Source organism: Sus scrofa, chromosome 7 (genome assembly GCF_000003025.6).
Source record: "Sus scrofa isolate TJ Tabasco breed Duroc chromosome 7, Sscrofa11.1, whole genome shotgun sequence".
NCBI lineage: Eukaryota > Metazoa > Chordata > Mammalia > Artiodactyla > Suidae > Sus > Sus scrofa.
The window spans coordinates 1,656,451-1,677,138 of NC_010449.5; the positions used below are offsets into that span (position 1 = coordinate 1,656,451).

A 20,688-nucleotide genomic window follows, 5' to 3' on the forward strand; every position below is an offset into this window, starting at 1 on the left:
CGAAGGCCACACCCCGGGGGCGGGGTCTCCCCAGGCTCGTCTCCCCGCGGCCGCGGAGCCGAGCGTTTCCAGACGCGGACCTCTGCGTTTTCTTTGCTCCGTCCCGCCCGGTTTCCCGCCGCTGCGCCCGGCCTTCTCCCCTTCCCCGCCCCCTGCCCTCCGACCCCCTGCCCTGCGACCTCTGCCCTCCACCCGCCCCGAAAGCCGTTCCCCTCGCGCAGCCGCGGCGACGTTCTACAAAGAACAGGTCTGCGCACGCCCAAGCTGCCGGCCTCTAGGGCCCCAGGAAGGGTGCTCGCCGAGCCGCAAGGGGACGCGCGGGCCAGCCTCCACGGACCACACTTCCCGTCAGGCCGCGCGAACCTCCGCGGACCACACTTCCCGTCAGGCCGCGCGAACCTCCACGGACCACACTTCCCGTCAGGCCGCGCGAACCTCCACGGACCACACTTCCCGTCAGGCCGCCCGAACCTCCGCGGACCACATTTCCCGACAGGCCGCGTGAGCCGTGGCCAGCGGCGGCCGGGCGAACCTCCACGGACTCCCCTTCCCGGCGCACCGCGCGAGGCGCCGGGGCCGCCGGCCGAGGGCGGGCCGACGCGGGCAGCCCCGGACGTGAGGCATGAGCGGCGCCCTCCCCCGGCCCGCGCGCGTCCTGCCGCCTCCCCGAGCGAGGGTCGCGCGGCGCGGGGCCTAGCGGGGCGGCGCGGGGTGCGCGGCGCGGCGGCCGCCATGGAGGTGAGCGGGCCCGAGGACGACCCGTTCCTGGCGCAGCTGCACCGGGTGCAGTGCCCCGTGTGCCAGCAGGCCATGCCCGCCGCGCACATCAACTCGCACCTGGACCGCTGCCTGCTGCTGCACCCGGCGGGGCACGCGGAGCCCGCGGCCGCGCCGCCCCGCGCCAAGCGGCGCCGGCCGTCGGAGAGCTCGGCGCTCAAGCAGCCGGCCACGCCGACGGCGGCCGAGAGCAGCGAGGGCGAGGCTGAGGAGCCGGACGACGGCGGCGAGACCGAGAGCCGCGAGAGCTACGACGCGCCGCCCACGCCCAGCGGCGCGCGCCTCATCCCTGACTTCCCGGTGGCGCGGCCCGGCAGCCCGGCCAGGAAGGGCGCGGGGCAGCGGCCGGCGGCGGCGGCGGGCAGCGCGTCCCCGCGGAGCTGGGACGAGGCGGAGGCGCCGGAGGAGGAGGAGGCGGCGGGCGACGCGGACGGCGAGGAGGACGCAGGCCGCTGGGACGCGGACGCCGCCGCCTTCGGGGCCCCCGGGGGCCGCCCGCACGCCCGGGCGCCCGCGGCCGAGGAGGTGCGGCAGATGCTGGAGGGCAAGCCGCTGGCCGACCGGCTGCGGCCCGACGCGCTGCAGGACTTCGTGGGACAGGGCCGCGCCGTGGGGCCCGAGACGCTGCTGCGCTCGCTGCTGGAGGCCAACGAGGTGCCCTCGCTCATCCTATGGGGGCCGCCGGGCTGCGGCAAGGTGAGGCCGCGGGGGGCTCCGCGGCAGGGGCGGGGGGTGGGGTGGCGGGAGAGGGCGCGCCCCGGGCTCCGCATCGCGGGGTCTGGTCGGTGCCAGGATGGCGATGTGTGAGTGCAGCCGTTTGCGAGAATCTGGGGGCTTGGACTTGGGTTTCCGCGGCGTTCCACTCTCGAGGCCCCCGCCTGGTTCATGACCCGGGTCTCAAGGAAACGCGAGCTGGTGCGTCCTATTTGTGGATGTGTGGGTTCCGTTTTGGAAAAAATAATCGCAAAAATTTCAAATGGCAGTGTGCTTCCTTCTCTTTCTGGCTGTTGGTTTATTTTAATAGACGGGCTTTTATCTCCCCTTGAGGCCTGACTCATCTAAGGGGACTCACGGGAGAGCTGTGCCTATGCTAGTCACTGTCACCTACCGTTTCCGTAGCTGTTCTCGTGAGCCTTGTCCCTTAGAGAAGAAACATCGGTGCATTTTGGCGTCCAGTTTTGTGAACCTTCTTAGGGGTTAGCTCCAGTCAGATGAGGCCACTTAGGATGTCGGGATCTAGAGAACCCTGGAGACGGCATTAAGGAGTCTTAAGGAGACAGGAGTTAAGGCTGGAGGCATGGTTTTTGTCTCTGCAGGAGGAGGGAGAAGGAGCTCCAGGGAATGGAGAGAAAAACCCAGGGTCAAGTGCAAAGGGGTGCAGAGAGTGTCGAGGTTCCGACTCCTCAGTGCACAAGAGCCTTTATAAGTTGTCTCCTTTTTTTTCTGGTTTCACCTCCCACAACTTAACCACACCTTCCTCTACTCCCATTCTTAGAATGCGTCTTGCTGGTGTGGCGCCCTCTTGTTTTCAGTGTACTTTCTTTGCCAGGAGGTAACCCAGACAGCGCTTTACCCTGCGGCGGCATTCTCAGCTCTCAGCTGTTGGTGGAGGCAGGTGGCGGGGAAGGTCCCTAGGGAGGCGTGCTGGGTGTGCTCCCAGGAGATGCGGAGCAGGAGCTGGTGGGCTGGGGAGCTGGTGGGCTGGGCCGCCCCGGCGCAGTGGTTGGTGACCAGTCAGAAGGCACATGTGGCCTGTAGGCTGGGAGTTGCAAAGCAGCAGCACAGTGTCTGACATGCTGCACGACGTCCAGAAGATAAAATGCCGCCCTTCTGGTCATCCAGGAGCAGGTTTGGTCCCTTCTTGGTCAGTGTTCCTTTTTCCTGACTCCCATTCTCATTGCAGATGGTGGGTAGCAGAGTAGTAGTCCGTGTGTATTTCTCGAGCTCCCCTGAGTGCCTGGCCTTGAGCAGTGCCACCCCCCCCCCCGCCCCGTCTCTCTGCTGCTCCCCAGGAAGTACTGACGGGCCCAAGTGCTGCTGGTTCACCTCCTTCCACAGGGTCTTTGTTGGTCTCTCAGTTCAAAGGCTTGCTCTCCTTTTCTAAGCTGCCCTGAGAAGCTTCCAGCTGTGGACTTGACATCCCCGGGGGTAGGCACAGAGCGGAAGAGGTCAAGGTTAGCCCAAGTGTAGTCGCTTCCCTGTTTTATTTACAGCATTTTTCTTGACGTTTAAAACCGTCCCGCAGTATTTTGAGTTGTGTCTGCTGCTCAGCCCCCTTCCGTGTTCGGTTGCCGGGTACACGCGCTGCGGCTGCACGAGCCCCTGAAGCACTGCTCTGTCTCATCAGCTTCCCACACTGTCCTCTGTCTAGACCACGCTGGCTCACATCATCGCCAACAACAGCAAGAAACACAGCATAAGGTTCGTGACCTTGTCGGCAACCAGCGCCAAGACAACCGACGTGCGCGACGTCATCAAACAGGCTCAGAACGAGAAGAGCTTTTTCAAGAGGAAAACCATCCTTTTCATTGATGAGATTCATCGATTCAATAAATCTCAGCAGGTGTGTTCCCGTCTGCCTCTTGGTCCTTGCGGTGGTTAACCTGAAGGTGAAGCGCGTGTGGTCACGGTGCACGTGCTCGGGTCTGGCGGGTGCTGTGCTGCTTGCTCCACCTGCACAGGCGTGGACTGCCTCCCTTCTCCTTTATGTCCCTTTCCCCGCCTTCTCTTAGTGACCAGAAAATGCTTTATCTGGTGAGTGAAACTGCTGGTAGATTTCTGAGTCATGCAAATCGGGAAAGCCACTTTACTTCAGGTTTCCAGTGTCTAGAAATTTTTCACTGAGACACCAGGACTCACAGTGAACAGTTTAAGTGGCTGATCTAATGCTGACCTCAAAGTTAGAAAAAGGAAGGAGCGCTGGCTTCCCCGGGGTCCTGCAGGTTGTTGACCAGGTCCCTGTGCTCTGTTTCTCTCCGCGGTCAGGACACCTTCCTTCCTCACGTGGAGTGTGGGACCATCACCCTGATCGGGGCAACCACGGAGAACCCCTCCTTCCAGGTCAACGCCGCTCTGCTGAGCCGCTGCCGGGTGATCGTTCTCGAGAAGCTTCCAGTGGAGGCCGTGGTGACCATCCTTATGCGGGCCATCAACTCCCTGGGGATCCACGTCCTGGACTCCAGCCGCCCCGCCGACCCTCTGAGCCACAGCAGCAACAGCAGCTCCGAGTAAGCCCCTCCTGGGGACCCCTGGGCTGGAGGGGCGTGCCCAGCGCCAGCAGCTTTGTGGTGGGGAGGACAGTAAGCTGGTTCCCTTGGCTCGTTTTGGTCACGTGGTGAGACAGTAATGCCTGCTGGGCGTGCTGGGTTAATTTGGGGGGGGGGAGTGGTTCTCGGTCTGCAGTCTGACTGCCGTCTGACGGGCATGTGCTGCTGAAAATGAGAGTGTGAACGAGCGTGTGGTGTGGTCACGCCGCTGTGGAGGAGGGTGGATTCCAGGCCGTAGGTCGCGTGCGGCTTCCAGAGTGCTCTGAAGAGTCCGTCTGGGGACCAGGTGACGGTGCAGGCCTGTGGTGTGAAGGCCGTGGGTCCGGCCACGGACGAGGCAGGGCTTCAGGGGTTGGCTGACAGGGCTGAAATGGCTTTTGTCCATCTGTCTGTCTCTGGTTACCATGGAAGCAGCAGAGCTTATTGCTCTGCCTTGAAGATTTGCAGCTCCAGAGAGCAGGCTAATTAAAATGATTCTGGTGGAGTTCCCATGGTGGCTCAGTGGTCAACAAACCCAACGAGGAACCATGAGGTTGCGGGTTCAATCCCTGGCCTTGCTCAGTGGGTTAAGGATCCGGCGTTGCCGTGAGCTGTGGTGTAGGCCAGCAGCTGTAGCTCCCATTAGACCACTAGCCTGGGAACCTCCATATGCCATGGGTCAGCCCTAAAAAGACAAAAAAAAAAAAGTAAAATTAAAATAAAATGATTCTTGTGGGTGATGATGGAGTAGTTGACGTTTGCTGAGGGCTCCCGCATGGCGCTGCTCGGAGGGTTCTGTCTCGTCATTTAGTCTCCTTGGAAGTAGGTGTCAGGATCCCCTGCCCTTTGATCAGGAGGCAGACACACAAAGGCCAAGTCCTGTGCCCAGAGCACCCAACCTGAGCAGGTTCCAAAAGCCTGTCTTTAACTCGGGTAAGAAGGGGTCTGGCACCAAGTTCGCACCGAGGGAAGATGCGCCTGGCGAGCATCAGCGCCCTCACCTTTCCCTGTGCCTCTTCGGGGGTGGGGGGCACAGTTTGTGGGAAGATCAAAGCCAGTCCGTTTGCCATGGAGATAGTGAGCGCCTGCTCCCCGCCAGGCGCTGGGGATACAAGGAGAATAAAACATAATTGCTATCCTTGAGGCCTGAGCACTGGGTGGGGACGGGGAGACCCCCATGTCATCACCCAGGAGCCTGGCCTCAGGGACACTGTCAGGGCTGGGGCTCTGTCCTTTTCCTCCTGCAAATGGTCCTGCGGCTCGTCGCTCGGAAGCCTTCCGGGAGATGGGAAGTGGTGCTGTTATTGGCTCTGAGATGAGATGTTCAGGCCGATTTGGTTCTGCCTGTGTTCCCCCCACCCCACCCCCGCCACACACACACACAGATGTGCTGTCTCTGAGCCCTGGGTCCTATCCCCCCCAAGCACATCGGTGCTGCCGCACCCCTCTGCTGTGGGTCCGTTTTAGCGTGGGCTGTCTATAGTTTTTTCCCCAAATGATCTAAAATCTGTTTCAGGAATGGTCTGTCAGCTCTGCAAAGAGCCATTGGTGCCTCCAAGTGTGTCGTGAGTGTCCGGTCTGGAATGGGGGGTGGGCATTGAGTCTGTGCCCACGGCCCAGGCTGCCACCAGGAGTCTAATGGGAGTTGTTCAGTATCCAGCTGATTGTTGTGGGAGAGGAGGCCGCTAACTGGAAGGCTGGGCTCTGGAAATAGCATCCAAGCTGTTCACCCGAGCGAGTGGGTCGGGGTGGGGTCAGGAACTCCCTGAGGTCCTTGGTGGAGAAGCTGGCCCCCTTCTGTGTCACACATGCCCTGGCCCAGCAGGTGCCTGATTCAGCCTGTTGCTATGGATTCAGCTGGAGGTTGGCAGTGACCTGGGTGAGCTGTGGCTTGGAAACGTGACTTCTGCTTTGCACGGGGGCAGCGTGCAGCCCGCCAGGAAGGAATGGACCCCTCCAGGGTGGTGGTTTCTCGTGACTAGACCGGGAGTGGGGGGCCTTGCTGGATTAGGCTCGAGGAGTCCGGGTTAGACCTGCCCTGTGAAGGCCGCGTTTGGGGACGCGATGGTGAATTCAGTGCTCACGTTCCGAGGGAGGTTGGGTGACTTGTCTCCCGAAGGACGCCCTCTGGGAAGCGTCCCAGCCTGCTGCTCGGTCCTGCTGTGCCCGAGGTGCCGGGCACCGGGTTGCTTGTTTGTGAGACGAGGAACTTGAGCCACCTGGCCTTTAGAGCCAGCGTGCTGGCACGCGGTGGACCCTCCCTGGGTGGAGGGCGTCGAGCGGCCCGGTCCTGGCCCATCATGGTGTGCACCGTGGGAGGCAGGTGGCCCTGCACCCGCGCAGTTGTCAGTGCTCTGGAGGCGGGAGCCGGAGGCCTTTCCATGTGTCCTGTGCAGCCGCCAGGAGTGTGCTTGTGTCATGCGCCTCAGTGTCCTGGGCTCCCGGCCCTGCACGCACTCACGTCCCCGCTGTGCTGTTCTCTCACAGACTCTGAGTCACCGCCCGCCGAGTGGTGGCACCTGCGGGCCAGTGTATGTAACCCGTCGTGAATGCTGACTAGTTGTCGGCAGACCATTGTTGGCGGGTAGCAGATTCAGGTTCTGGTTTGTGGAACCTCCTGAAATTTTTCCCACTATCATTTTCCATCCAAAGTTGGTTGAATCTGCGGGTGTAGAACCCACAGATGCCAAGGGCCGTGTGTCCCATAAAACAACCTCCTGGGGCCGGGAGCAGGCAGTTCTCTGCCTTGATGCCAAACCAGGTAGACTGTGGTTAGAATCCAGGCCGGGCTTGAGCCCCGGTGGCTCTTAGTGGCCTTGGAGGGGGCGCAGGGTCACACACGCTGCAGGGTGAGTGGTGGGACACACTGCCTGGTGGTGTTGCAGGCCCTCCGTGTTCATAGAGGACAAAGCCGTGGACACGCTGGCCCACCTCAGCGACGGGGACGCCCGGGCTGGACTCAACGGGCTGCAGCTGGCGGTGCTGGCCAGGCTCAGTGCCAGGAAGGTGTTCGGGAAGAAGACCGGGCAGACCTACCCTCCCGGTCGCGTCCTGGTCACTGAGGGTGACGTCAAGGAGGGCCTCCAGCGCTCTCACATCCTCTACGACCGTGCAGGTGAGTGGCCGTGGCAGGCGGGCTCCCGGTGCGGCAGGTGCCCCCCACTCGGAGCTGGTTTCAGAGCCCTGGCCCCTGGGCCGCCTGGCAGGGAGGTGCGTGTGTCTCCCTGCCCCTGGAGCGCCGGCACTTGGCAGGCTGTGTGGTCAGTGATCACCTCGAGGGGCAAACTTTTGTGATAAGTGGCTCGTTTTTATTAGTTTAATGAGAATTAAAATCTTTATCTTTCAGAGTCTCAACTGAAAATTACATGGAACTTGATGCTTTTATTTTGTAGCAACGTTTAAAAAATTAGTTTTGTTGTGTGTACTTAAACCTGTTTTTGTAAAACCGCACTTACCCGTCTCAGATTTAATGTCAGCTCTTAGTAAATTCCCAACCTGGCAGTCTTTTTTTTTTTTTTGTCTTTTTAGGGCCGCACCTTTGGCATATGGAGGTTCCCAGGCTAGGGGTCGAATCATAGCTGTAGCCTCCGGCCTACACCACAGCCACAGCAGTGCAGGATCCAGCCCATGTCTGCAGCCTACGCCACAGCTCACGGCAATGCTGAATCCTTAATCTACTGAGTGAGGCCAGGGATTGAACCGGCAACCTCATGGTTCCTAGTCGGATTGGTTTCCTCTGCGCCACGATGGGAACTCCCCACCTGGCACTCTTAAATGTCACAAGCATGGCACGTTTGTAAGAGGCCTGGGTGGTGAGAAGGGCAGGTGAGTTGAGACTCAGGAGGGCAGGCGCTCTGCAGTAACGTGTAAAAGGAAGCAGATGGCACTCCGGCTATCATCCTGTGCCAAGTCTAGACCGCTTCCAGATGCTTCTTGGTGGTGGACAGTACTTCCGCTGGGGGAGGATGGTGGCAGTGATTGCAGCTTCAGGTGCTGCCTCCCGAGGAGGGCGCAGAGCTGGACCTGCAACCTTGGGAAAGTGACTGAAGCTCCTTAGCCAACTGGGGCCTCTGAGGACTCGCTGAAGGCTGGTCACAGCGTCCTGTGTGTCCTGATGTGACTGCCGCTCACCAGAGCCTCTCCCAGCAACCTGGGCATCTCTGACCCCAGCTCTCCATGCCCCCAAAGTCGTGTAAGTGCTCAGAAAACCTGCACAATGAGACCATCCGGCCATAGAGCTTGGCCTCATTTTGGCCAGAGCAGGAGTTGGAGGCGTGAACACAGGTTCACATTTACAGACGTCGAAATAGGTCCCCATGCTGGGCTCCGTTGCTTCTGGGGGTTCTGGCCACAGCGGCCCTTCTCCCTACTGGGTGTCCCAGGGCGACCCTTCCTTCTGACAGGACCCCCTGGAGCCGTTCTGTCCCTCGCCAGCAGACTGTCAGGTGTGAACACCAGCAGGCCGCCGGCTGACACTAGCTTGCACTGAAGCTCGTCCTGATTTTAATTTTTCAAAACCGCCTCAGGAGGTGGTGTTAATGGTGCCCACTTTGCAGAGGACGGCGCCTCCCCAGATGCGGGCTGACCGGTTCCCGGGGCGTGTCCTTCCCCAGTGTCAGTGCTGCCCCCACGCCAGCCGCACACGCCAGCCCTCCCGCACACGCATGCGCACACGGCACCTGTCAGACACATCCCGGCCTGGGCTTCCTGCTTCTCGGGGTCACTTTCCATGGGCGGCCCCTTCGTGCAGCCCTGCCCCCGCCCCAGTGGACGTGCAGACCCTCCGATGCGCTTGAGCTCCTGGAGAGCCATGGTCTCCCAGGCCGTGTCCGTAAACGGAGGTGGGAGCCGGGCCCTGGGAACCACGCTGCTGAGACAGAGGCCCACCCCCAGGACTGCCGTCATTTCTAGTAGAAAGTGACCCATCTGTGGGATCCAGCAAGCAGCTCAGATCTTTCTAGAGTCAAGACACTTCCACATGGAACCGGTTCTCTGAGGTGGGGCTTCTGCAGAGGTAGGGTGGGATTTGAGGCTCTAAAGCAAAGTAGAAGCTGGCATGAACAGCACTGGCCCCTGCCCGCTCCCAGGCTTCCTCTCTCCATGGCATTCACTGTTGGCGCAACCCAGTGAGCTGGTGAGTCTCAGGCCCGTTTTACAGACGAGCGCTGAGACACAGGGTCAGCACCCTGCCCAGTCACATGGCTGATAAGGTTCTAGAGCCCGGGGCCTTGACCGTCCTGCTTTCATCACCATGGTGACCTTTGTCGCAGCAGACGTGTCCTCTGTGTCCAAGGGTGGCCAGGCCCCCGCCCGCCTCGGGCTGTCCCGGGTCGCAGGCTAGTCGGGGCCTCCTTGGGATCGGCCAGTGGGCTGGAGGCGGCCCGGGCGGCCGCGAGCCCCGCCTGAGGGACGGCTCTGCTGCCCAGGAGAGGAGCACTACAACTGCATCTCGGCGCTGCACAAGGCCATGCGGGGCTCCGACCAGAACGCCGCGCTCTACTGGCTGGGCCGCATGCTGGAGGGCGGCGAGGACCCGCTCTACGTGGCCAGGCGGCTCGTGAGGTTTGCCAGCGAGGACGTGGGTGAGTGACGGCCGCGTGGGGTGTGAAGGGCGGGTGGGCGGCGGCTGCCTCGTGGCCAGGGGCTCTGTTTCCTCTTCAGTGGCCACTCCCCAGCGGGGTGCAGGCCCCCTTGTTTGCTCTGCGCTGTGCTCGGGGTGCATTCTTCGCAGATGGAAGGTTTGCGGTGACCCCGCTTCAGACCCTGTTTTTCAGAGGGCATTTGTTTGCCTGGTGTCTCTGTGTCCCGGTTCCGTAATTCAGTGATGTTTCCAGCGTTTTCATTCCTGTTACATTGGTTATGGAATTGGCCAAGTCGTCTATGATGTCACTGCTTCAGAAAGATGACTCGCAGAAGGCCCGGGGACGGGTAGCATGTTTCGGCAGTAAAGTATTTTAGGCACAAAGCTGTTGGCCACTCTGCAGGCCCCAGGGTAGCGCGAGCATCCCCTCTGTGTGCTGGAAACCCGCAGATTCCTTGTCTGCCCAATCACAACACTCACGTTATTGTGCTGGTCTGGAAGCAAACCTGTAGTAGCTCCCAGATAAAAGAAATACTTAAATTGGCTTCGCAGTCGAGTGCTCAGGCTTTCCCCAGCTCCTGAGATAGAAATGGCATGTTCTGGGCGTGACTTAAACCAGGGGGCCGGGGGCTGCCTTTCCTCGTTGTTCTGATGCTCGGCCTTGAACGCGTCCATCCGGATGACCGTCCTGACGGCCTCGCTGCCTCATGCTGGTTATACCGAGTCTCCTGTGTTTCCTGATGGGTGGAGAGGTTTTGTCCACGAGGAAACAGGTCTTGACCCTGGACAGCTCTGGAGTAAGCTCTTGAGATCCAATCCTGCTGAGTGGCTTTGGGGCCCCGAGTCTGCAGGCAGCGACGGGACGGGGTGGGTGCATCATGACATAACTTGCCCTTGTCTCCGTGTGTGGCAGGTCTGGCAGACCCGTCTGCATTAACCCAGGCTGTGGCCGCCTACCAGGGCTGTCACTTCATCGGCATGCCCGAATGCGAGGTAAGGCGACCCTCAGCCCCCCGCAGACCTGTCCCAGGTACAGAATTGCCTGGAGACGTGGGGAGCTGCTCCACCACCTTCCTGTCGCGCTGCCTTCCCGCCCCAGGTGCTCCTGGCCCAGTGCGTGGTCTACCTGGCCCGAGCCCCCAAGTCCATCGAGGTGTACAGCGCCTACAGCAACGTCAAGGCCTGCCTGCGGAGCCACCAGGGGCCCCTGCCCCCCGTCCCGCTGCACCTGCGCAACGCGCCCACCAGGCTCATGAAGGATCTGGGCTACGGCCAGGGCTACAAGTACAACCCCGCGTACAGTGAGCCCGTGGACCAGGAGTACCTGCCCGAGGAGCTGCGGGGAGTGGATTTCTTTAAGCAGCGGAGGTGCTGACTCGGGGGCTGAGGCCGAGGAGGATGCGTCCTTTCCTGGGGGGCCAGAGAGTCACTGGATTGCGAGGTGGGTGGCCTGGTGGAAGTGACGGCCGCCCCACGTTCGTGCTGGGAGGGTAGGAGGCCTGGCGGGGGCACAGCTGCTGCAGCTAAGCGTGTGGCGTTGAAATTGTGTTCAGTTGCACCCTGCGCGGTGTCATGCTCATGAGACATCTGGCAGCTCCGTGCAGTCGTTTAATGTTGTGAGGAGTTACCTATCTTGTCATGGAGTTTTAAGTCACGACGTCACTTCAGAATTCGGTTCTGTAGGTTTTCTTTTCCTTTAAAAGATGTATATTCTAGGTAGTTTCACTTGGTAAAAATATGTAATTGTGATTTAATACTGCATAGTGTTTTGGGTATTTTTTTTATATGCAAAGGTCTTATGAGCCAATAAAACTATTTCAAAGTACACTCCACTTCCTTCGTGTTTTTCCACCGGGGGTCCCAGCGTCTGCCAGCATCACGCTCTGATGAGTGAAAACCACGAACACCAGCAGGGAAAAACCACAGGTGATGTTGGCAAGCAGAGTCCCCGTCATGTGTCACAGGACTGCGCACACGTCTGAATAGCTTCCAGAAGCATCGGAGGCTCCTGTCCCAGCCTCCAGCCTTTCCTTGAAGCTCTGTGTTTCTGGATAATCCAGTTTTCCAGATTTCCTCTTGCGTTTGCTACAGGTGATGATGGTCCCCCCATCACACACACACACACACACACACACGTGTACACACAGGTGTACCTACAGAGCTCACACGTGGAGCTGGCCTTCTCTGTGTCTACTGTTGGTTCTTCTCCGGCTCCTTACTAGCCGCTGGGCGCCCACTCCACCAGGAGGGTCCGGTCAAGTCAGCATTGGTGGTTCCCCTCATAGCAGCCCCTCCTGGGCTCTGCTGCTCTGTCTGCAGTGCCACACGGCCGTCCCCAGAGATCCCTGCCTTCCTCCCGGTGACAAGCCCTGTCTTGTGTCTGTGCAACGTGTCCCCTGCTAACCACAGCAGGCCTGGTGCAGAGCCCCTCCTCAGTCTGGCTGGTGGTGCTTTTCTGTGGAGGGGTCGGCCTGCAGGTGCGTCCCAGCGCCTGCATCGTGGCTGCTTCAGGTCCCGGGCTCCCTCTTCTGCGTGGGTGACGCACCCTGCGGAAGCTTCACAGAGCACAGCTGCCTGGGAGGCAGTGTTTAGACCTTGAGAGTCTGGAAATGCCCAGCGTTCCAGTTGGCCTGCTGGTCAATTCTCGTTGGAAACTATTTGCCAGCAGCCGTCGAGAGGAAGACACTGGTTTCTGGCCTCTGCAGGCCATTGAGTCCTCTCTCTGTTCCGGGCATCAGAAAGTTTGCAGTGGTTTTCCTGGGCCTCTGGTGACATTCAGTCTGGAAACTCAAGTCTTTTGAGTTCCGAGGAAGGTTCTTTTTTTATTCATTCAATAAACGCCTGCCTCACATTGAGATTCTTGTTGGGAGCAGCAGTGAACAAGAGACCAAATCATGAAACAGGTCATGTGGGAGCCCGCGGTTCAGCAGGACAGTGCAGTGCTGAGGAGGAGCCCTGGCCGGGAGGGACCCAGGGGGCGGTGGTGTGGCCGAGGAGACCTCATCAACCACGGTCCTTCCAGCAGGAGGCCTGGGGTCTGACGGGAAGGAAGGGGGCAGCAGACGTCGTCAGGGGGGGACTCCCAGTTCCCAGACAGCGGCGAAAGCACCAGGCCACCGGGACTGCGGGTTGGAGTCCTGGCGATAACCCAGTTAACAGTACCCTCCTCTACATTCCGGGCTCAGAGCCTGGGTCACCTGCTCTGACGCCCCGCCTCTTCGGGGAGCCTCGGCTGCAGAGCCCGCACCCCCGTGTTCCCTGATCCCTCTTTCGGGAACAGCCCCTGGAGCTCCGCCTCTTGATTGGGTCCCCGAGTGTTTCTTTCCTCTGTGTTTTCTGCCCTTGGTCACTTTGCTCGGCCTCCTAGACGAGTCCCTCGACCTCATTTTCCGTCTTTGCCGCCATCGTTTTCTGACTCGGTGCGCTCCCAGCTGCTCGTGTCCCTTGTGTGCAGCGGCCTCTGTGTTGGTGACTGCTTAGCCTTCTCTCCTCCCAAGGTGGTTTTCTGTTTGGAGCTCTGTCTTTCTTGTCGCTCGTTCCTCAGCATCCAGTCCCCCTGGCTCACGGCTCGTGCCCAGACATGAAGAGCAGCTTGGGGCTGACCGGGCTGGCTTTGCCCTGTGAGCCATTTGTCGGAAACCCTGGAAATCAGTGTCCTTGGGGCTTCTCTTGGGCTGCTCAGAGCCGCCTCTGCCCTCACCAGGGTGGCACGAGCAGATCTCCGTGTGCTGGGGGCCACGTGCACAGGCGTCTCCCAGTGACCAGTGTGTGTCCCCACATGTAAAGTGGGACCCAGGCCCCAGCTCCCCCTGCGCCAGTGCAGAGCTTCTCCAGGCCCCGAAGAGGAGAGGGTGCCCACCACGGCCAGAGCCTCAGACACGCTGCCGTGAAGACCAGAGTCCTGGCTTTCCAGCTGGAAGTTGCCAGATGCCTGTCCTCCCCCCAGCCTCCGGCTTTGTGCGGCCCTTGGTCATTCGTCCCCAGCTCAAGGGCTGACGACTTAGAGGTTCCTTTCCTGTGGGGTCGGTGGGGGCTTGGAAGGAAATGGAGTCAGACATGGGTTCGAGCCATCGTCCTGACTAGTATTCAAGGAAATTAAAGTTCACAGCTCACAACCCGAGAGGAGGGGAGGGAACTGGAGGCAGCCCAGGGCTGCAGTCGGCCGGTGGCCTTAAGGAGACAGGAGACCTTGGCCTGGACTGCGCACTGCACATCCCAGCAGGAGTGGGGCGAGGGAGGAAGTGAGGACCTGCCCCTCCTCCTGCCCTCTGATGGGCTGGCACCCCTTGGAGAACCCCCTGGAAGTCCCTGGTTAAGAGCCTGGGGGTGGGGGCACGCCTAGAGCGGACGGTCTCTTCGCCCAGATGCGTCACCTGATCTGCGCCTCGAGACGGCTGACAACATAGTCTAGGAAAAGGGCCACGTGTCAACAATGCAGGGAAATTAGCAGCTTGGACTCTTGTTGTGATGGAAGGTGTACCAGGACCAAGCTCTGGTTCTCAGAACGGCCCGGCCGTGATTTGCTAATCCCCGAGGCGCAGGACCAACCCCACGGAGCCACGTTCCGAACCACGACTTCATCATCAAGAGTCCACTATAAACACGATTCGCATTTCCTTCTCTATTCCTGTCACGCTTGGCATTTAAAGTGTGATCAGTGCGTATTTAGTGAACGAGTGAGTAAGAAGTGAGTGAATACATAACAATGAAAGAGAAAGTAAGTCAAAGTGAGGGAGTAAATGAACTCCCGGAGACTTTTGTGCTGCTGTCCCAAGGTCAAGGTCGGTCCTGCCCTGTGTGTCCACCAGGGGGCGTGCCTCACCGCGAGGGCCACCTCCACAGGCTTCCACCTGTGCCCCTGACCGTGCAGGGACTGTTGCTGTTGGGGATTAACCTCCGAGGCCAAGAGCAAGTGTTTTAGAAAGCTTATTGTTTACTTGATTACAAAAGTAACGTGTGTAACGTGTGACCAGAGGGAATTAAGCCGAAAAGGAAACAGCATAGAAATAAAGAGTTGAGATCAGCTTGAACTCTTCTCAGTGGTACCCACTGCTCACATTTTATGCTTTTTTTTTTTTTTAATTTTGATTTTTTTGCTTTTTAGGGCCACACCCACGGCCCATGGAGGAGACCTGGTCCTGTCTGGGACGGCGGGCGCGACCTTGCCCTGGCTGGGGGTCGGGGGGTCCTGTCCTCCCAGCTGGCTGCTGAGCTGGGGAGCCGCTGGGAGTGACAGTGTTAGGACATGGGGTGAATGTTCTACTTCTCACTTGAAGCAGGACCCAGTCCCTTTTGCAGTGTCTTTATTCAAAAGCCATAAACTGATTGCAACGTGCGTGTCTCACCTTGCCACGACGTTTTAATCAAGTGGCGTGAGAAGCATGGAACAGGCACGCTGCAGGTCAGAGGCACGGATCGTGGGCAGCGGCGGGGTCTCAGGGTGTCAGCCAGCCTCTGGCCTCCGTCCCAGCCTTGAAGCAGGGCTGGTGACTGTCACCTCTAAATACTCATGTGGTTTGAAGGCGCCTGATTCCTGTTCACACCACAGGTCCCTCGGAGGAAAGCCCGCATTTGCTGGCCGTCTGATGATAGCGCCCTCCGTGTGGGGCTGAGCAGGGTCCCTGCTCCAAGGGCTGTCAAGCCTGGTGGGAGCATCGTCCTCCTATCGTTTCTGAGATCTGTCAAAAAGGCAGCCTGCTGCCCTCCGCATCTGTCCCTCTCCCCCGGGCCTCCACCCCGTCCCCGCCTGGGGCCTGGACGCGGCAGGGTGGTGAGGGGCCTGGTGCGGAGTCAGGCCCCTACCTCTGCTCTCTGCCCCCCTTCCTCGGCCTCTTACCAGTAAGAGGCTCCCGCTTGAGGTGGAGGGGGCTCAAAATACTGACCCTGAAACGCCCGGCCCTAGAAGGCCTTGAAGACCCCTGCGTAGTCCCCTGCCTTTCTGTTGAAGGCAGGGATCTTTCTTTCTGATCTTGGGTGTTTTCAGAGGTGACCAGTGTCCTTTGTGTGCTCGGACCCGTCCAGAAGTGACTTCCTTCCACCTGGAAAGCCTTCTCATGATGTCTTGTGGGGTCCTTTTCCGGGTGGTGTCAGATCACTAATAACGCAGAGCACTGGGGGACAGTGTGTCTCAGCCCTGAGGTCAGATCACTCAGAGATAACCAGGGCTGTCCCAGCATGCAGGGCGGAAAGGCACCTCTGAGGCATTCAGTCCAGGCCCTGCAGTAATCGTGGGTCGCTCAGCCATTGCCCGTGTGACCCTTGACTGTGGTGGGAAAAGATCAAAATCAGTTATTTGATGGGTCACTTGTCCTGCCCTAACTCCCCATTAGTACACACCTAACAGACACCATTGCCTGAGTCAGCCGTCTGGATGATACTTCTTTCCGAAACAAACAGAAATAACCCATTAAAAACACTGACAGTTGACAAAAAACGAGACTGGAGTTCCCGTCATGGTTCAGCAGTAACAAACCCGACAAGTATCCATGAGGACAAGGGTTCGAGCCCTGGCCTCGCTCAGTGGGTTAAGGATCCGGCGTTGCCATCAGCTGTGGTGTAGGTTGGTAGCTGTAGCTAATTTGACTCCTAGCCTGGGAACTTCCATATGCCACATGTGCAGCCCTAAAAAGACAAAAAAAAAAAAAAAAAAAAAAAAAAAAAAAGAAAGAAAGAAAAGAAAAGAAAAAAACCCCAAAAACAAACCCTGACAGTGGCTTATGGTCCTGGAGAGTTTAGCCTGTGACCTGCCTGCTCTCAGTGAGTGATCGGCCCTCCTCCCCCGACCCTGGGCATGCAACCAAATCCCCCGACGTCAGCTAGCTCCCTCGGCCTGCCTGTGGATGGTCCAGTTTCGCTGGAGAAAGAGCCAGAAGGGCCTCCTTCGAGCTGCATGTGGAAGGAGGAAGCGGAGACCAGCCCGGCTTCCGTGTCTCCACCTCGCAGCATCGAATCTCGACGTAACGCCTTGGTAGCCACTGGACCTGGGCACCTAATTGCGTTCACTCATTGGAGGAATTAATGTGTTGGAGTTCCTGCTGCGGCAAGGTGGAGACTGCCCCTGACTGCAGCAGCTCGTGTTCGATCCCCGGCCTGGGAACTTCCATATGCCATGGTGCAGCCATTTGAAAATCAAAAAATAAAATAAAAGGTGTCCTGTGTGAGTGCCGGGAATATGGAAGCCAGGGAGAGAGTGTCCACATCAGGGTAGGGCAGGGTCCATGTACTCAAGCTACTGCCGCTTATGTCCGAGTAAACGTGCTGGTGGCAGGCAGGCTTGCCTCCACAGCGGCTCCGCGGGGACGACTTGGGCTTTCCCTCCGTTACACTCCGGCAGGGCTGCTCCAGCACCTTTGGCGTTACCGTACTTTTCCTGCTCCGTTTTGTGTTGTAGTTCGATTCCTGGGATCTGAGGACGGGACAAAAATAAGGCAGACGTGGGTCTTTGCCTTCTGGGGGCTTAGTCAGTTGGCAGCTTTAAGGCAGGTCAGCAGGGGTAATTCAGAGCCACATCTGCCAAGTGTCGAGGGAGGGGACAGAGGTGACACAGGCGGCTGTATCGGACGATCGGGGGAGGCCAGCCGACGGGGACTCTCGGTTAGGTCGACCCCCAGGTGCAGGTGTGGAAACAGCGTTCTGGGAAGAGGAAGGGGCAGGGACAGCGCCGCGTCCGGTGGCAGAGGGCTTCCTGCTGCAGGCCGGCATTTGGTCAGAGGCTTCCCTGGGGGCCCTGTAGGATGTTTAGCAGCTCCTTGCCACCTCCCGCTGGACACCGTCACCTGTTGTGGCAGCTGACAATGTCCCCAGGTACTTCCACATGTCCCCAGCTGCATGAACCCCTCAGCAGAGACCCGCACGGTGGAACATCCGCAGGCACAGGCGCAGGTGTTGGTACCCCACTGAGGGCAGGTGCAAGGGAGAGGCCGCGGGCCATGGCTGGCGGAGATTCCAAAACGTGCAGAGGAGAAAGATGCCCACCAGACTTGACAGCCCCTGGAGACAAGGACCCGTTGGGGCCCCTTATTTTGTCATTTTCCCCGGAGCCCAGCGCTCCATGTCTGCCCCCTTCAGGCCTGCTGGCAGATCCCCAGGCCCGTGAGGGTGGGCTGACTGATCTGCACCAGGACGCCTCAGTGACTGAGGACTGTCACCCTCTAGAGTAAGGAGCCCTTTGTGTTTTAACGGGGCAGGATGTGGCTCAGCCATGGAGCCTCGGGAATTGGTCCAAAGGCCCGCAGAGGCAGAGGAGAGGGACCCTCCAGGCACAGCTGTGGGCCGTCAGCATCCCTCCTGGCCGCGCCAGCCCGCCTTCAGGCACGGTCCACGCCCCGCGACCTCCAAGTTAGAATCACAGCCACGTAAGAGCGCCTTTACCCCCGAGAAGGGCAACGCGCCCCGTTGCTTTGTGTTGAAAACTCAACGCACACGTCCCGCTCCCCAGGAAAGTCCAGTTCTGACCAGATTCCTGAGCCTGAACTTAAACTTCACCTTCACTCCCTCTCAGGTTAACCACAGCCTTCCCTGGTCATATTTTTAAAAATCTCAAGAGGAATTTTTCCCGTAAGGCTTCCAACTCAAACCAGAGTTGAGAGGGAGTAACAGCCGTGCGGCTCCACCTCTCGTCTTGTTATTGAGCATCTGTCACCCACCCTCTGCGGCCTGGTCATTCAGGAATGGGAAGGGGCTTTATTCCGCGTCGGAGGGGGCAGAAGAGGCGTAGATTCGCTGAAGCTGTAGAAACAGTGGTGAGAGGAGGGATGAATTCAACAAGGAGGAGGTTGCCAGGCAACCTGCTTGGTTGTCAGAGGGACAGAACCGTCTTCGGTGAGAACCCAGAGCCACCATGGCAAGTGCCGGAGCTGGAGAACATCTGTCTCACGGGCGGGTGAGGGCCAGCGCTTTTCCGAGGAACCAAGGCAGCCCTTCCACACACACGGACCACGCGGTACCCATGAGGGTTCTGCTCATGCAAGGAGCGGGGTGTCCTTGCTGATGGGAACATTTCGTGGCTTTTGCTTATTTTATTTATTTATTTATTTATTTTATTTATATTTTATTTTATTTTAGTCTTTTGTCTTTTTAGGGCCGCACCTGCGGCACATAGAGGTTGCCAGGCTAGGGGTCCAATCAGAGCTGTAGCTGCCGGCCTACGCCACAGCCATGCCAGATCTGAGCTGCGTCTCTGACCTACACCACAGCTCACGGCCATGCCGGATCCTTAACCCAACCTCAGGGATTGAACCCACAACCTCATGGTTCCTAGTTGGATTCGTTTCTGCTGCACCACAGTGGGAACTCCGCTTTTGGTATTTTTTATGGTTGTAGCCCTGGCTGTACATAACATTTTTACTCAGCACAATGAAATGCAGTCACCGGATACACCCCGATTGTCCCTACATCTTGATTTGCAAGCCTGGCAACGTCCTGCTGACCCGGTCACCACCACATGGCCAGGGTGGCAGGGGCGCTTTCCTGAGCAGGCAGGGACCAAGCATGAAGACGGCAAGATGTTAGGGTTTGGAGGAAGCTTAAGGCACGCGGGCCCCGTGCCTACTTTCCCTGGTGACGGATGTGGCTTCCAGGATGGATGTGAAAGCGCCCGCCTCCTCTGTGGCCTGAGGCCACCGGTCCCCACGGGACCTGAGCTCTATGCACTGGCCCGCCCCCCACTTCCCTCTGCTGTGCTCCCTCCTGTCCCCGCGGCTGGCACAGCACATTCGAACGTCACCACACGGGAGCACTCACCCCTCAGCCCGACCAGGGCCCCTCAGGACAAGGGGTGAGAGTCTCGGTCAGCACATGGCCCTGGAGGCGCTGACTCTGGAGCCAGATTCAAGGTGAACCCCAGCCCCCTGTGACCCTTGGCCTCGCAGCCCTGAGTCTCGGCTTCGTCATCTGAAATGAGGATGCTGGTTACACCCCATCCATCTGATTGCCAGGGGGTCAGACAGGCTCCTCGGGGGCCGGGACAGGTCCCCTGCCCTGAGCACCTGACTCTGGAAAGAGGCAGTGTCTTCCCTTTAGAGGCTGGTCTGTGTTGAAGTCGTGCTGCGCAGGTCAGAGCAAAACCCAGGACCCGAGGGCCGTGTGTACAAGGAGGCTGTGTTCACGCCGGGGGAGCCGCCGAGGAGGCAGCTTCTCCCACGGGAAGCCCGCGGCTGCTGGGCTGGGGTCTCCGGGCGGCCGACGTTAACCTGTCATTTGCCACCTTCTCACTGGGGTTGTCCGGGTCCGTGCTGATTTGATCTGCTTTTATTTCTTCTGAAAAGCAGCAGGCCGAGCAGCCGTGCCAAGGTGGTACTCGCAGTAACAAAGCTGTGGCCAGAAGAGAAGGGTCTCCTCTGTCACTGGTGCCAGGATTTCTCATCATCCGAGGCTCTTGCTTAACACCCAAGACAGACGCGCGGCAGGAGAGAGAGAGCCAGGCGGGCGGAAAGGTTCATCGCTGTGCACACGGGTGCTGCTCCCTCCACGGGGCCAGTTGTCATGCAGAACACGTGCCACGGGCGCCACACGCTGAGCATCCCGATCCCTGTCTCCGCATCCGTATTTGGATGAAACTCCTCTGCGTCTTTAAAAGTGGAGGAGAGGAGCTCCCGTCGTGGCCCCGTGATTAACTAACAAACCTGACTAGGAGCCATGAGGATGCGGGTTCGGTCCCTGGCCCTGCTCAGTGGGTTAAGGATCTGTCGTTGCTGCGAGCTGTGGTGTAGGTTGCAGACGTGGCTCGGATCCCGCGTTGCCGTGGCTGTGGGGTAGGCCGGCAGCTGCAGCTCTGATTAGACCCCTGGCCTGGGAACCTCCACATGCCTCGGGTGTGGCCCTAAAAAGCAAAAATAAAGGAAAGTAGAGGTGAAAGTTCCCACTGTGGCTCCGTGGGTTAAGGACCCGAAGTAGTCTCCGTGAGGATGTGGGTTCGATCCTTGGCCTCACTCAGCGAGTTAAGGATCCGGCGTTGCCGCGAGCTGTGGTGTAGGTTGTAGACATGGCTAGGACCCTGCATTGCTGTGGCTGTGGTGGAGGCCGGCAGCTGTAGTTCCAATTCGACCGCCAGGCTGGGAACCTCCATAGGCTGCAGGTACATCCCTA

The 20,688-nt window shown here is 59.2% G+C and overlaps 1 protein-coding gene across 1 annotated transcript; it reads left to right on the forward strand.

Annotated features, from left to right (window-relative positions):
• WRNIP1 (Werner helicase interacting protein 1) lies at positions 502–11,435 on the forward strand. The gene is made up of 7 exons (XM_021100108.1): positions 502–1,473; positions 3,149–3,340; positions 3,763–4,004; positions 6,908–7,137; positions 9,449–9,604; positions 10,517–10,596; positions 10,703–11,435. The coding sequence occupies exons 1-7, from the start codon at positions 733–735 to the stop codon at positions 10,976–10,978; spliced, it is 1,917 nt and encodes a 638-aa protein (XP_020955767.1). The 5' UTR covers positions 502–732; the 3' UTR covers positions 10,979–11,435.